This window comes from Branchiostoma lanceolatum, chromosome 12 (assembly GCF_035083965.1).
Source record: "Branchiostoma lanceolatum isolate klBraLanc5 chromosome 12, klBraLanc5.hap2, whole genome shotgun sequence".
In the NCBI taxonomy this organism is placed as follows: Eukaryota; Metazoa; Chordata; class Leptocardii; order Amphioxiformes; family Branchiostomatidae; genus Branchiostoma; species Branchiostoma lanceolatum.
This window is the reverse complement of record NC_089733.1, coordinates 7,599,604-7,613,244: the sequence shown is the minus strand read 5'-3', so window position 1 is coordinate 7,613,244 and position 13,641 is coordinate 7,599,604. Positions and strand designations below refer to the sequence as shown.

At 38.7% G+C, this 13,641-nt stretch overlaps 1 protein-coding gene across 1 annotated transcript; it reads left to right on the top strand.

Annotated features, from left to right (window-relative positions):
- Positions 1-3,935: 3,935 nt before the first annotated feature.
- Positions 3,936-13,275, top strand: LOC136445699 (protein lifeguard 1-like). The gene is made up of 8 exons (XM_066443833.1): positions 3,936-4,046; positions 4,559-4,612; positions 5,598-5,688; positions 6,638-6,675; positions 7,063-7,150; positions 11,429-11,518; positions 12,201-12,248; positions 13,057-13,275. Exons 1-8 carry the CDS (start codon positions 3,973-3,975, stop codon positions 13,213-13,215), a joined length of 642 nt encoding a protein of 213 aa, XP_066299930.1. The 5' UTR covers positions 3,936-3,972; the 3' UTR covers positions 13,216-13,275.
- The last annotated feature ends 366 nt before the right edge of the window (positions 13,276-13,641 follow it).

Here is a 13,641-nt window from a genome sequence, read left to right as displayed (position 1 = left end):
TGTTATATTATCGTTATCTATTCAAATGTAAGATGGCTATACTTAAAGAAGTATAACTTGTGCAGAAGTGGAGTGGTCAGTCTTACTGAAAAGAAAGGGTGTTTAATTCTAGCTTCAATGTTTGTATTGTATAATGAAATATGTTGGCATACCAAAGATCATTACTATAACAAAATGCCAATGCCTTTGGCTGATAAATGTTCTATAACGTTATCTATATATTGCTGTTTCACTCAAGGAAATATGCTGATCCGTACGATACATTCTATAACAGCAGCGTTACATTTAATTTTAGTGTTTACTACGATGTTTTCTTCACTAGTTGTTTAAAGAAATGAAAACAGCCTAAGACAATGCATATGTTTCATATGTATACAGCTTATACTTAGTTAAAAGGAAAATTTTGAATTATTCACTAAGCTAGAATAATCAATTAATTAAGGATTAAATACGACAGGCCGTTTACATCAGTACATCTGTCAGACGGTGGGCGATATAGACTTCCTGAAATCCAGTAGCTGAAGTCACGTGTCCGTAAATGTCAAGCCCTGATTGGTCATTTCCATGGTAACTTTACGATGCTCATATATGATTCGAATGGAGGCATCTGTAGGACATTCGGAAATCTGTGCGTGTATTTTACGTACTGGACCAAACAGCTCCCTTTGGGAGGAGTATATTTATGTCAACCTTTTGTAAAGAGCACGATAATGACAAATGTGTTTAATATTACTCAAGTGGATAGAATTAAAAATGAGGACAGCGCTCGGATTTGTTGAAATGTTTAGGAGCTTTCCTCAGCTAAATTACAAACTAGAAATCGGAAACATAGAATGTAGTCTGTTACGTCAGGTTACGTAACGTGGTGTTGATATAAACCCATTCGTAGATTAGAGTACGCATGCGCAGTGTCAAAGGTTAAGGCCCCTGGCTTGTAAACAGTTGTTACAGTTGTCGTCTCGACTATTGTCTCGATTTTCATAACAACGCCCAGGCGGGTTTTGTTTACGTCTCAGGGTACATGCGTACTCGAACCTACGAATGGGCTTACTATCTTGTTCTTCTAAAGCTAGATATTTTAAGAAATGGCTATAAGAGATCGTAGCGTGAATATATAGTGTATCTTTGTGAAATAATTGTAACGAGTTGTCGTGAAATTGTAAAGCTAGCGACGGAGTACTTATTGAGATGTAGCAAGTATATGAAAAGCCCGTCTCTGTAAAGAATGTGTGAAAAAAACAAACGTGGGAAAATGTAGTACTAGTACACTAGAACAGTTGATTAAATTATAATCTACTTGCGAACCCCATCTGAATTGTCTTTTCTCTGTCTTCTTTTAGCTATATGTGTATACCGCATGTCATCTTTTGAAGAGGAAACCTTGAAATGCGTAAAAAATACAGCTCGGCCACATAAAACAAAAATTTAGCCACTGTGAATACGGTACAAGTCAAGTGCTCGACAGTCAAACCATGCAGATCTAGAATAAATTAACTCAAGATTATCTTACCTTGGCACTATGATAATGATGTCAAAGGGAATGAACACAAGGATAATTGTAATAAAACTGATACTGTGTATGATAACAGATTAGACTTTTCGTTATTTTAACTAGCCCCCCCCCCCTTCCCTTGCAAACCAGAAACGTTTAGCTAGTTTGCAAATAGATTATGCACCTACATAAAAATATTCCCTTCCTTGTGTATATCAGTAAGTTGATAAAACCTCATTGGTATGACCGGTATTTATATTTGCAAATATATTGCCTGGTATTTTTCTTCGCGCTTGGTTGCAGTGCTAGCTTGTCACAGTCACAGGACAGCGGGTCAAAGGTCAGAGATAAGAATAGTGAAAGTTCCACGGAACCACCTGTTGCGTCTTGAGGCCGAAAACAACTTTTCTTCCTACGTTTTCTTTGCTTCCAAAGAAGCTCTTGAACAGGTGAGGAGAACTAGCATCCTTTGACACTTCCAACAGTCGAATTTTAGACATATAGAGTGATTTAGTGTACATAAAACGCACGGACATGACAGTTTGAAAACAAGGTTCAACTTCTGTATACCTAGGAGGGAGGGGGGTATTTGGTTGACTTGATTTCTTTGACCCAAATGTATTACCTTATCGAAGTCGCACGTACTTAATACAAAACTGAAGCTTTCTCGTATCATCTGCTTTGTGTTTTCTAGAAAAACGTACGTTTTCTAGAATTGTTTGCGTACCTCATGAGGTCATAGATTCGTCAGGTTGATAACATAGTATTGAACGTACACTTTGTAACTTATTAACGTTAACGTTACTTCCTTAAACTTTTAGGTTTTCGAGAAGTATTCCCTATAACAACTTTCTTATATGGTGTGTGTGTGTGTCTGTGTGAGAGTGTGTCTGTGTGTGTGTGTCTGTTTAGTGTGTGTGTGTGAAGACATTAGTTTATGGATTGACGAAAGTGCATTGAGGCATTTTAATTTGAAATTTAGGAGAAAAGTAGGGAACCAGAACCATTTTCATCCCATGCACATTCCCTCAGCTTTCTTGTTTCTTTTTCCAAATTTGACAAAGGCAACAGAATAAGTGAGAAGCTAATTTCAGACAATAAAAAAACACATTGAACTTTGCCTTAGAGACAATATCGATTCAATATTCGGTTAATCATTTCCCTTCAGTCTTAAGTGCTGAATTTGACTTGACATTGAGAAACTGATGTTCTCCTTAACTCCACTAGGAATCACGATGATCGGATCTGACGACACCGAGGGCTTCGCAGGGGCGAGTATGGAGTTTGACGACACTGTTGTTCGCAGGTGTAAGTACTAAGTTGAACTATGAATTTCATTTCTTCATTTTTAAAGTACAGACAGACAGAAATGTGGTGTCGTGTGGGGTAACGGCAGGATTTCCGACTCAGAACCAAGGGGTTCCAGGTTCGAATCCCCTGCTGCCACCGATCTTGTGCCTTTGGGAAAAAAGGTACTTAACACGATTTTCCCCACTCCACTCAAGTGTAAAAATCGGGTACATTATGTGTGTGGGTCACGACATCAGCAATAGCTGCCTTTGTCCCACGTGTATTGCATTGTTGCAATTCCAATAAATCCAAAAATCCAAATCCAAATAGATACAGTCAAATCAGTATTTGAGACATACCTAGGCGTAAGAACTTCCTGGCCTTAGATGATTTTCCAATGGACACAAGCATGATTGATTGATTGATTGACTGATTAATTGATTGGTTGATTGATTGATTGATTGATGAGTAGAATCCTGTATATGGTGACCACTTTGATCATTTTTCCATTGAGTAGTCATTAGAGAAATTTTTCGTATCAGACTACATCATGACAAATACAAGTACTTTGAAGTCTGTAACTGAATTACTCAACCAGTAGAAACATACTTCAGGACGAGGAAACCTGTATCCGTGATTGGATGATTCTTTTTATTCTAATCATAAGACTTGTTCATACATGCTGTTTAACTTCATGTTGATAAGACAGCCCATTTTGTGACATGTTTTCATCTTTAGGGATGATTTTAGAATGTTTAGATTTTAGATTGCCAGCAACCTTGATATGTTATATATATTTAAAATACAACACGGGGTATCGCCCCGACCACGGTGGGGCCGCGACCAAGGGTGATGCGGAATACACCGTGTTGTATTCTATTTTTGTCATACCCTCTTGAAAAAAACACATTTCAATGCGAAATGCGCCTGAAGTTGAGAGAGTTTATGTCCTTGATAAAAAAAATCGTAACAACATTGATTCCATCCTCCAAATCCGGTATTCGAATTTTCGACAGCAGTACAACAGGCGGACTCGAAATATATTCTAAATATTCTATGAAAGCTCGTGTGATACAAGTAGAACCCTGTGTGATACCGAAAATTATCACACAATGCGGAACACCCGTATTGAACGTTTTCACGGCCCAGGTATGACATAAATATAGTTTTATCATTGTATTTCAGCCTTTATGAGAAAGGTGTTTAGCATCCTGATGGTTCAGCTGGTGGTGACAATTGGAATCATCTGTATCTTCCTCTATGTGTAAGTTGGAAACTGAATTTGATAATTCCTTCGCGTATTTGGAGGAGCCCTAACAAAAATCAAGTCTACTTCTTTTTCCATTCTCACATAGATTGTAAAGATAATATGTGCAGATAAATGATTCTGCATATTTCATTTATATTGTTCTGTAATGGATTTATTACCGTTGCCAAAAAGATTATGTTTTTTTAGCTTAACTATGTTACAATTATACTATTTTGTATGTTTCTGGGTTTGGCAGCATAAATCAAAAAGGTAAAGATGGATTTTCATGAAACATGTCCTGTCAAAGAAGTGATTAGATTTTGACCCCCCTGGTAGCTTTCCTTGGCACTGCAGTAGAGACTCTGGTTTTGATATCTCATGTTCCATACAAGCTATATACGGTCATGATTTTTGGGTGGTAGATAGCTGTTGTGCTCGGTCGAAAAGAAATGACATAAGTTTGTGCCCTCTAGTTTTATCCCTGTGAAAAGTTCTTTATGATATCTTTATTTCTTTAATTTTTATAGGGACGAGGTGAGAATCTTTGCTTTCCAGAATCGCTGGATGTACTATGTGGCTCTGTAAGTATACACTGTACAGTATACATTATCTAATATGAAATTACTGAATGTGTTTTGAATAATATAAAATTGGCGAGCATACTGTCAAGTGTAGAGATGTCCCTTTAGCTCAACTGGTAGCAGCCTCACAGTTGAGCTCCTCAGATTCCAATCAGTTGCTAATGGTAGGGTCACATTTCCAATCCGGGGCCCGGCCGGTCAGTCTTTGGGAACGAAAAGTATGATATAAAAGATAACTAAAACACAAAACGTACCCAAAATTATTTAAGACCATAGCTTTTGCAAATTTATGGACATACACTTTGAGTTTTCGTTTCCACAAACAGCCCGACCGGGCCCCGGTTAGGAAATGTGACCCTAGCATAACTGGGAGACTTCGGTTGGGGCTGCACCTGTCTTTTGGAAGGGACGTGAAATGGGGATTCCATGTTTGAGATGTCATGAGCATGTCAAAGGGGAAGGGCTAGCGACCCCGGGCCCTCCCTGTAGAAAATGTATACCCTGCTACTGAAGCAGCAAGGGAACTTGCTGACCTATGTGCCACCAGACACTACAAGGGTCTGAATGAACGAACAAAGTTCAACAATTATCATAATTGAGGTGTGGATGGTTATTTTTGACCAAACAACATTCCTATGGGGACGTCCCTCGGATAGGACATTAAATGGAGGTCCCGTGTTTGGGGAGAGCCACACCCCGCGCATGTAAAAGAACCCACCACACCTTTCGAAAAAGAGTAGGGGCATGCCCCGGTGTGCGATGGTCCAGACCTTACAGTCTGGTCTGGGTTGACATCTTGAAAAGGTGATAGTCACCTGTTATGTCATTCCTTCCACAAATCTAAATAAATAAATAATTATAAATAAACTTGTCATGCCTAAGCTATGAATATTTGAAGCTCAAAGTGTATCAAATGAAGATGACACTTGACTGACATATTTTGATTGAAAGTTTAGAGCAGTATCACTTTTATATTGTTTTACAGCGGAATCACATTTGTGATGATCATCACGTTGGCGTGCTGTCCTAATGTCAGGAGAAACTTCCCTATCAACTTCATCTGTCTGGCCATCTTTGTAAGTCTATTGTCCGAGTATAGTCAACTGTTTGTGTCTTATATCAATGTGGAGACCGTAAAAAACAGCCGTTCTGGGTGCTCCGAGATCGGTGCTTGCACGTTCTGACAGGCGCTCCGATCCGTACGAACTTAGCAAATTCCGTATTTTCCAAACCTTCGTCCTTCATAGAAATCAAAAGATCGTAAAATATGATTGTTCAGCTATTTTCTGACCGAGTATAGTCAACTGTCTGTGTCTTATATCAATGTGGAGACTGTAAAAAACAGCCGTTCTGGGTGCCCCATATGGCGGCTGTCATATCGTGTTTCCTGGCTTGTTGGTGCCCCAAATGGGGTATGCCGGTATACCTATACGGGTACCTATACGGGTACGGGTACCTATACAGGGTTTTCCCCTTACCCGCATATGTACAATATAAAACAGAGATAAATAGAGCAAAGAATACATGAAGAGTCAATTTCTTTGCTATAACTTATAAGGCCAGAATGACTGTAACAGTTTTTTTTTTCGCACACTCGCATCAATTTCATAGTACCCAGAGGATTACTTTCCAAGCAGATGAGTGGTTCTGGATGGTTTTTGATGTATTGTTATACGTTTTTGTTTGGCTTTGTACTTTGTCGTATTTTTTTGGTCTCTATTATATAGAGAAAAAAAAGACAATTGTTTCTATTATATAGAGACAGAAAAACATGACAAAGCATAAAGCCTGACAAAAATGCCTAAAACACATCAAAAACCAGCCGGAACCACTCATCTGCTTGGAGAGTACCAGAGGATGTCATCTATATAATCAAATCAGTATGGCCTTATGGTCTGTAGTTGATTATATAACAAACCATATGGTAATGCTTGTGAAACATTTCTTTCAGGTTCCAAACGTTGTACATATTCTGTTATACTTAAACTAAAATTACAGTCATTTAAAAAGTTGCATATTTTACAGACACTTGCGGAAGGCTATCTTCTTGGGTCCATCTCAGCGTGAGTATACATTAATGGCTTTAGTGCTCAAACCTTCTTGATTTCAACTTTGATTGTAAGACTGACATGAAAAAAATTCTTTATAACAAAGTCATTAGACAACATACCAAGACCGATATGAATTATAACATATTTTGACTGCCACTTGTTTTAGTGTATGATGAAGGATCTTTGTGCTTCATCATTTTTCAAAATTTTACCATGATAAATTACTGTCAAGTTTGTCTGTTCAATACAAAGTCAATGAGTAAACATTAGATATATTTGTTACCATATCAATGTTTTCATCTAAATTTTTTCTTAAGTTCTTGTTGGTGAAGTTAGATTTATTTGAATGGGACTTCTCGGCTATGACTGGTTAATTCTCATCCTATTTAACCCTCACAGTGCCTATGGTGCTGATGCTGTGATGTGGGCTGCCGGCATCACTGCCGTAGTGTCCCTGTCTCTCACTGTCTTTGCATTGCAGACCAAGGTAACATATACTATAGCACTACATTTGTACAAGAGACTGTATGATATATGTACTAACATGTTAAAAAATGTAGAAAAGTTTATTTACGTTTCATGCGCCATGCGGGCTTATAGGACACCGTATAGGTTACATTGATTGCATAAACAAAAGATCAAGACTACAGAGATGAACATAAAGGACTAAAAACAGATTTGAATATGAACGGGGTGGAATAAATAAATGAATAAATATATAACATACAAAAGGTGGATGAACATTAGTATCAACTCAGGTTGGATAATCATAAATGTAAACAAGAGTCCGTAGGACACAATTCTCCGTGAAGTATTTATAGTATGTACAAGTATTGACCCACACAAATTGCATCTCTGCACAGTCCAAGTAGTGTTTTAGAGCAAGTAAAGAAAAAGTGTTTGTTTATCTTTTTTCTTTCAATACAGGAGTGGTCAACCTGCTGAAAAGTATGTTTTTACAGCATGGCACAGATGGGATCTAGAAATTCCGGGAAAAGTCACAAAGTTAGATCTAGATGGCCCCTTTTCAATTATCAACGAACCATTCAGCCTAACAACTAAGATGTATCAGAAATCACAAATATGCAGTAAATCCTCTTTCCACAATTTATTGCAGACCGGCCTGATCTATAGCTATCAAGCTATTTGCAATAAAAAAGGCTAATTTATATTATCGTAACATTTCACGAAGGTCAAAGGTCACCGGATCTAACCACCCGGAAGTGACACTGGCGCGCGCACTTTTCTGAGAGATATTTCTCAACAATCTTTCATCCCCTGCGTAAACTTTTTACATTGTCACAACCTCCGTATTATAAACTACAAGTGTGGTAAGTTTGAAGGTCCAGAGATTTGCCATTTTCACACTGTGCGTAAAAGTGCATCGTCCGTCCCGTGCGCACATACTGTATGCGAGTGGCGAGTGTATACGGCATACTTAATACACAGACTGGAGGTCACTCTGTACATGTTCGCAGCTAAAACTCACAATTCCCGTTGCCGCATTGGTATGTAACTTGGTATATCGTTTGCTAGGTTGCGTGTGGTGATGCACGTTGTCTATTTTTCAATGTAACAGTGACTATACGATCACAGCAAGTAAGGAAGATTTCTACCCCGTATCTGCCTGAAGTATTCCAGTCATGCATAACGGATTATAACATGGTCCCTATGGCAGGGCAGTGGGACATAGCATTAATTATAGGGGTGCAATTACGATATTGGATTGACGTTTAAAGTAGTTATGGTGTCACAAAGCTATTGTGCATCACCACGCCGAACCAGGCAAACGATATGCCAAGTTACACACCAATGCGACAACGGGATCGTGAGTTATAGCTGCGAACGCGCAAACAAATGCATTCCCAATACTCCCAGAAGGAGGTCATCCTCCTTCCCGGAGTAATAAACAGGAATTTCGCAAAACAGGAGCATATGTACATAAATGTGTAAATCAAATAAAATATGACAGAGAGTTACTCAGATGTATAAAGTGAAGTATACAAGCTTTGCAGCAATTATTAGTTTTAAAACTACATGTAAAACTAACATTATTACCTTGCTTCACTGTAAAAAACAGGTTGTTGGATAAGAAGCACAACTTTAGATTGTGCAGGAAATGCATATCACTTTATGTGGAGAATTGTAGCAATAAGGAATAGGAAGCAATCCAATTTTTCAGCAGCAATGACTGGATAGTAGAGTAGATGTCATTTAATCACCAAGGACAGGGACTATATCAAAGGTGAATATACATCATTTTAGCACTAGGGTCAGAGGCATTGGTGGTAGAGTGGACATTTTTCAGTACCAAGGGCAGGGGCAGTGAAGGTACTGTGGATGTCATTCAGCACGAAGTACAGGGACAGTTATAACAGAGTAGACATCATTTTAACACTAGAGACAGACATTGATAGTAGAGTAGACATTTTTCACCACCAAGGACAGGGACAGTTATAACAGAGTAGACATCATTTTAACACTAGAGACAGACATTGATAGTAGAGTAGACATTGTTCAGTACCAAGGATATGGACAGTTTCTTTGTTCATTTTATAAAGATTGCCATTGAATACAGATAGGATGTCATTCAGCACCAAGGACAGGGGCAGTTATAACAGAGTTTACATCATTTTAGCAATAGAGACAGAGACATTGATGGTAGAGTGGACATTTTTCACCACCAAGGACAGGAACAGTAGTGTGGATGTCATTCAGCACCAAGGACAGGGAAAGTTATAACAGAGTTTACATCATTTTAGCAATAGAGACAGAGACATTGATGGTAGAGTAGACATTTTTCACCACCAAGGACAGGAACAGTGATGGTAGTGTGGATGTCATTCAGCACCAAGGACAGGGGCAGTTATAACAGAGTTTACATCATTTTAGCAATAGAGACAGAGATATTGATGGTAGAGTAGACATTTTTCACCACCAAGGACAGGGTCAGTGATGGTAGTGTGGATGTCATTCAGCACCAAGGACAGGGACAGTTATAACAGAGTTTACATCATTTTAGCAATAGAGACAGAGACATTGATGGTAGAGTAGACATTTTTCACCACCAAGGACAGGAACAGTAGTGTGGATGTCATTCAGCACCAAGGACAGGGAAAGTTATAACAGAGTTTACATCATTTTAGCAATAGAGACAGAGACATTGATGGTAGAGTAGACATTTTTCACCACCAAGGACAGGGTCAGTGATGGTACTGTGGATGTCATTCAGCACCAAGGACAGGGACAGTTATAACAGAGTTTACATCATTTTAGCAATAGAGACAGAGATATTGATGGTAGAGTGGACATTTTTCAACACCAAGGACAGGGACAGTGGTGGAAGTGTGGATGTCATTCAGCACCAAGGACAGGGACAGTTATAACAGAGTTTACATCATTTTAGCAATAGAGACAGAGACATTGATGGTAGAGTGGACATTTTTCACCACAAAGGACAGGGACAGTGATGGTAGTGTTGATGTCATTCAGCACAAAGGACAGGGACAGTTATAATAGAGTAGACATCATTTTAGCAATAGAGACAGAGACATTGATGGTAGAGTGGACATTTTTCACCACCAAGGACAGGAACTGTGATGGTAGTGTGGATGTCATTCAGCACAAAGGACAGGGACAGTTATAACAGAGTAGACATCCTTTTAGCAATAGAGACAGAGACATTGATGGTAGAGTAGACATTTTTCACCACCAAGGACAGGAACAGTGATGGTAGTGTGGATGTCATTCAGCACCAAGGACAGGGACAGTTATAACAGAGTTTACATCATTTTAGCAATAGAGACAGAGACATTGATGGTAGAGTGGACATTTTTCACCACCAAGGACAGGAACAGTGATGGTAGTGTGGATGTCATTCAGCACCAAGGACAGGGAAAGTTATAACAGAGTTTACATCATTTTAGCAATAGAGACAAAGACATTGATGGTAGAGTAGACATTTTTCACCACCAAGGACAGGGACAGTAGTGTGGATGTCATTCAGCACCAAGGACAGGGACAGTTATAACAGAGTTTACATCATTTTAGCAATACAGACAGAGACATTGATGGTAGAGTGGACATTTTTCACCACAAAGGACAGGGACAGTGATGGTAGTGTTGATGTCATTCAGCACAAAGGACAGGGACAGTTATAATAGAGTAGACATCATCTTAGCAATAGAGACAGAGACATTGATGGTAGAGTAGACATTTTTCACCACCAAGGACAGGAACAGTGATGGTACTGTGAATGTTATTCAGCACCAAGGACAGGGACAGTTAAAACAGAGTAGACATCATTTTAGCAATAGAGACAGAGACATTGATGGTAGAGTAGACATTTTTCACCACCAAGGACAGGAACAGTGATGGTAGTGTGGATGTCATTCAGCACCAAGGACAGGGAAAGTGATAACAGAGTTTACATCATTTTAGCAATAGAGACAGAGACATTGATGGTAGAGTGGACATTTTTCACCACCAAGGACAGGGACAGTAGTGTGGATGTCATTCAGCACCAAGGTCAATGAGAAAGTTTGATTGATTGTACAGTAAAACTCTTGGTGGATTCACCATGATTATACAGTGATTGATCATAGGTTGCTATAGTGTAGCACTGTGTAGAACTGTTATATGAGACCTAGTGTAGAACAGTAGGAGGAGACCGGAAGAGTTCCTATCATTGCATTTTTTTCTATTGGCAGCAGGTTACATTAGTAATAATACTACATAGCACTAATACTTCCCCCTCCCCCATCAGATTGACTTTACAGTGATGGGCGGCTGTCTGTTTGTGTTTCTGATTGTGCTGTTGTGCTTTGGGATCCTGTGTGCCATCATCAGAAACCATGTAAGTCACTGTTTTCATCAGTTTCTAACTTGTAGGGAAAACCTTTTGACTGTAGCAACTTTTCTTCTTGGTGTGATGTATAATAGATACATTGTTTTGCTATATACCCAAGAAAGAAATGAATTGTATAAACTTGTACAAAACCTATTTCCCTACTTCACACATTTAAGTACTGTACAAAAAGTCATATTCCTAATGCGACTAGACAAACCTCCCATTGAAAAACGTGACTCTGTTCTTTTATATCTACTATAACTGAAAAGCGAGGAGAAGTAGAATTTATCTAAAGAGAGTCATATTCTTTTTGTATCTGTGAATTGTACTTGTTCTTTTGTTTTGTTGTAATCTGTACTTAGCCAAGTGTGGCAGAAATGTGCAATAAAGATCTTCATTCATTCATTAAGCCATCATGCAACAGCTATTATCATTCATGGCTTTACCACCTGACTAGTGGACGGAAATTGGCGGCATTACTGCATGGTAGTCAATTTCAGAAGTGTTTTTCTAAATGGGCAGAAGAAGTAAGACAGACTACAATAAAAGCAGGACAAACTTAGAAAACAACCTTTAACAAATACATTGTTTTCCCATCTGTCAACCTTCAATTCAAGAAATAGCATAGCTCTTTTGATATTTGTCATTAAGGCCATAATAATTTGGTTTACTGACTATCATTTTACAGTACGCCAACATTGCGTATGCATCCTTGGGGGCCCTGCTGTTTGCATTTGTAAGTATTTTGTTTTAAATTCTTAAGTTCGTTTTTCTTTTTTATGTCAATTTCTACACAAATTGTAATCTTTCTCGCTCTATTCCTTGTTTTAGGTAGTTTTTAACAGACAGTTTATGCATGTGCATGACTAGACACCTGCTAGAAAATATTAATAGCAAATATACACATGAAAGCCTGACAATATGTGTAAAGAAAGCTTGAAGATCCAGCATGAATGTATAATATATAGTATTACTTACTATATGCACTACATCTTTGAATGACAATGACTTAAAGTCGATGCATTCATACTTATATATCTTATGTTATACTGTATGTATACTATTGTAGCTGCTAAAATTACTTTATACAATCAAACGATTCTAATGTGTTGTCATGTCCTGTCAACAATTCAGTCTATTGGTTGCCACTGCTGGACATGTTGTGATTTAAAAAAAATAAACCATTGGATAATGATCTCTCTCTCTCTCTATCCAATTTAACGTCTTTTGTTCCCCATCATCTGGGGGTTAGACATGCTTGCACATGGATGGGGAAGCCCCAGAACTCCTCATCAAGTGTAAGTTTTTTTGTAGCAAGAGTTTTTACGGCTGGATGCCCTTCCTAACGCCAACCCAAACCCTACTGCTGGGCTTAGGACATGGGAAATGTGTGTTAAGTGCCTTTCCCAAGGGCACAACGTCTGGATGCATGTCTGGACATGTCTGGGTACTCCACTGGGGATTGAACCTGGGTCTTATTGGTTCATAGCCGGATGCTCTGCCACTGTGCTACACAGATATTAATGTAATTTTGTGTGCCATTTTTCCAGTACTTGGTGTACGACATACAGCTGATGATGGGTGGGAAACACAAGTACTCCATTTCCCCAGAGGAGTACATCTTCGCTGCCCTGAACTTGTACTTGGACATCGTCAACATGTTCATCTACATCCTCTACCTGGTTGGCGCTGTCAAAAATTAGTCAGGTCTTACGAGCAGATATCGCACTAGACTACACCTAATTGAGCTAAATTGCGAAAGGCATTCAAGTAATTTGTTACCCAAAATTGCAATAATTTTTAGAATCAAAAAAAGGTTTAAATGGGACCGAAACAGCACAATCACTGCAAATTGTTTTGCATTCATTTTGATCGCTGAACATTGGTTTTTAAGTTGTCTTGTGTATGATTTGGAACAATAACTGAGAATGTGACATTCTGGGCACAGCCATGTAGTTTGTAAAGGTAGCATATTTTACCCGTGCATCGCACATCAGTATGACTGCAAACTTGGCGCAATTTCCTAGCACAATTCGGTGCAGTTCACGCTCATTCTCATTTAAATGTTCACATTTTGTAATCTCCGTTACCGATTGAAATAAAACGTTCCTGGCATTAGGATATGCCAC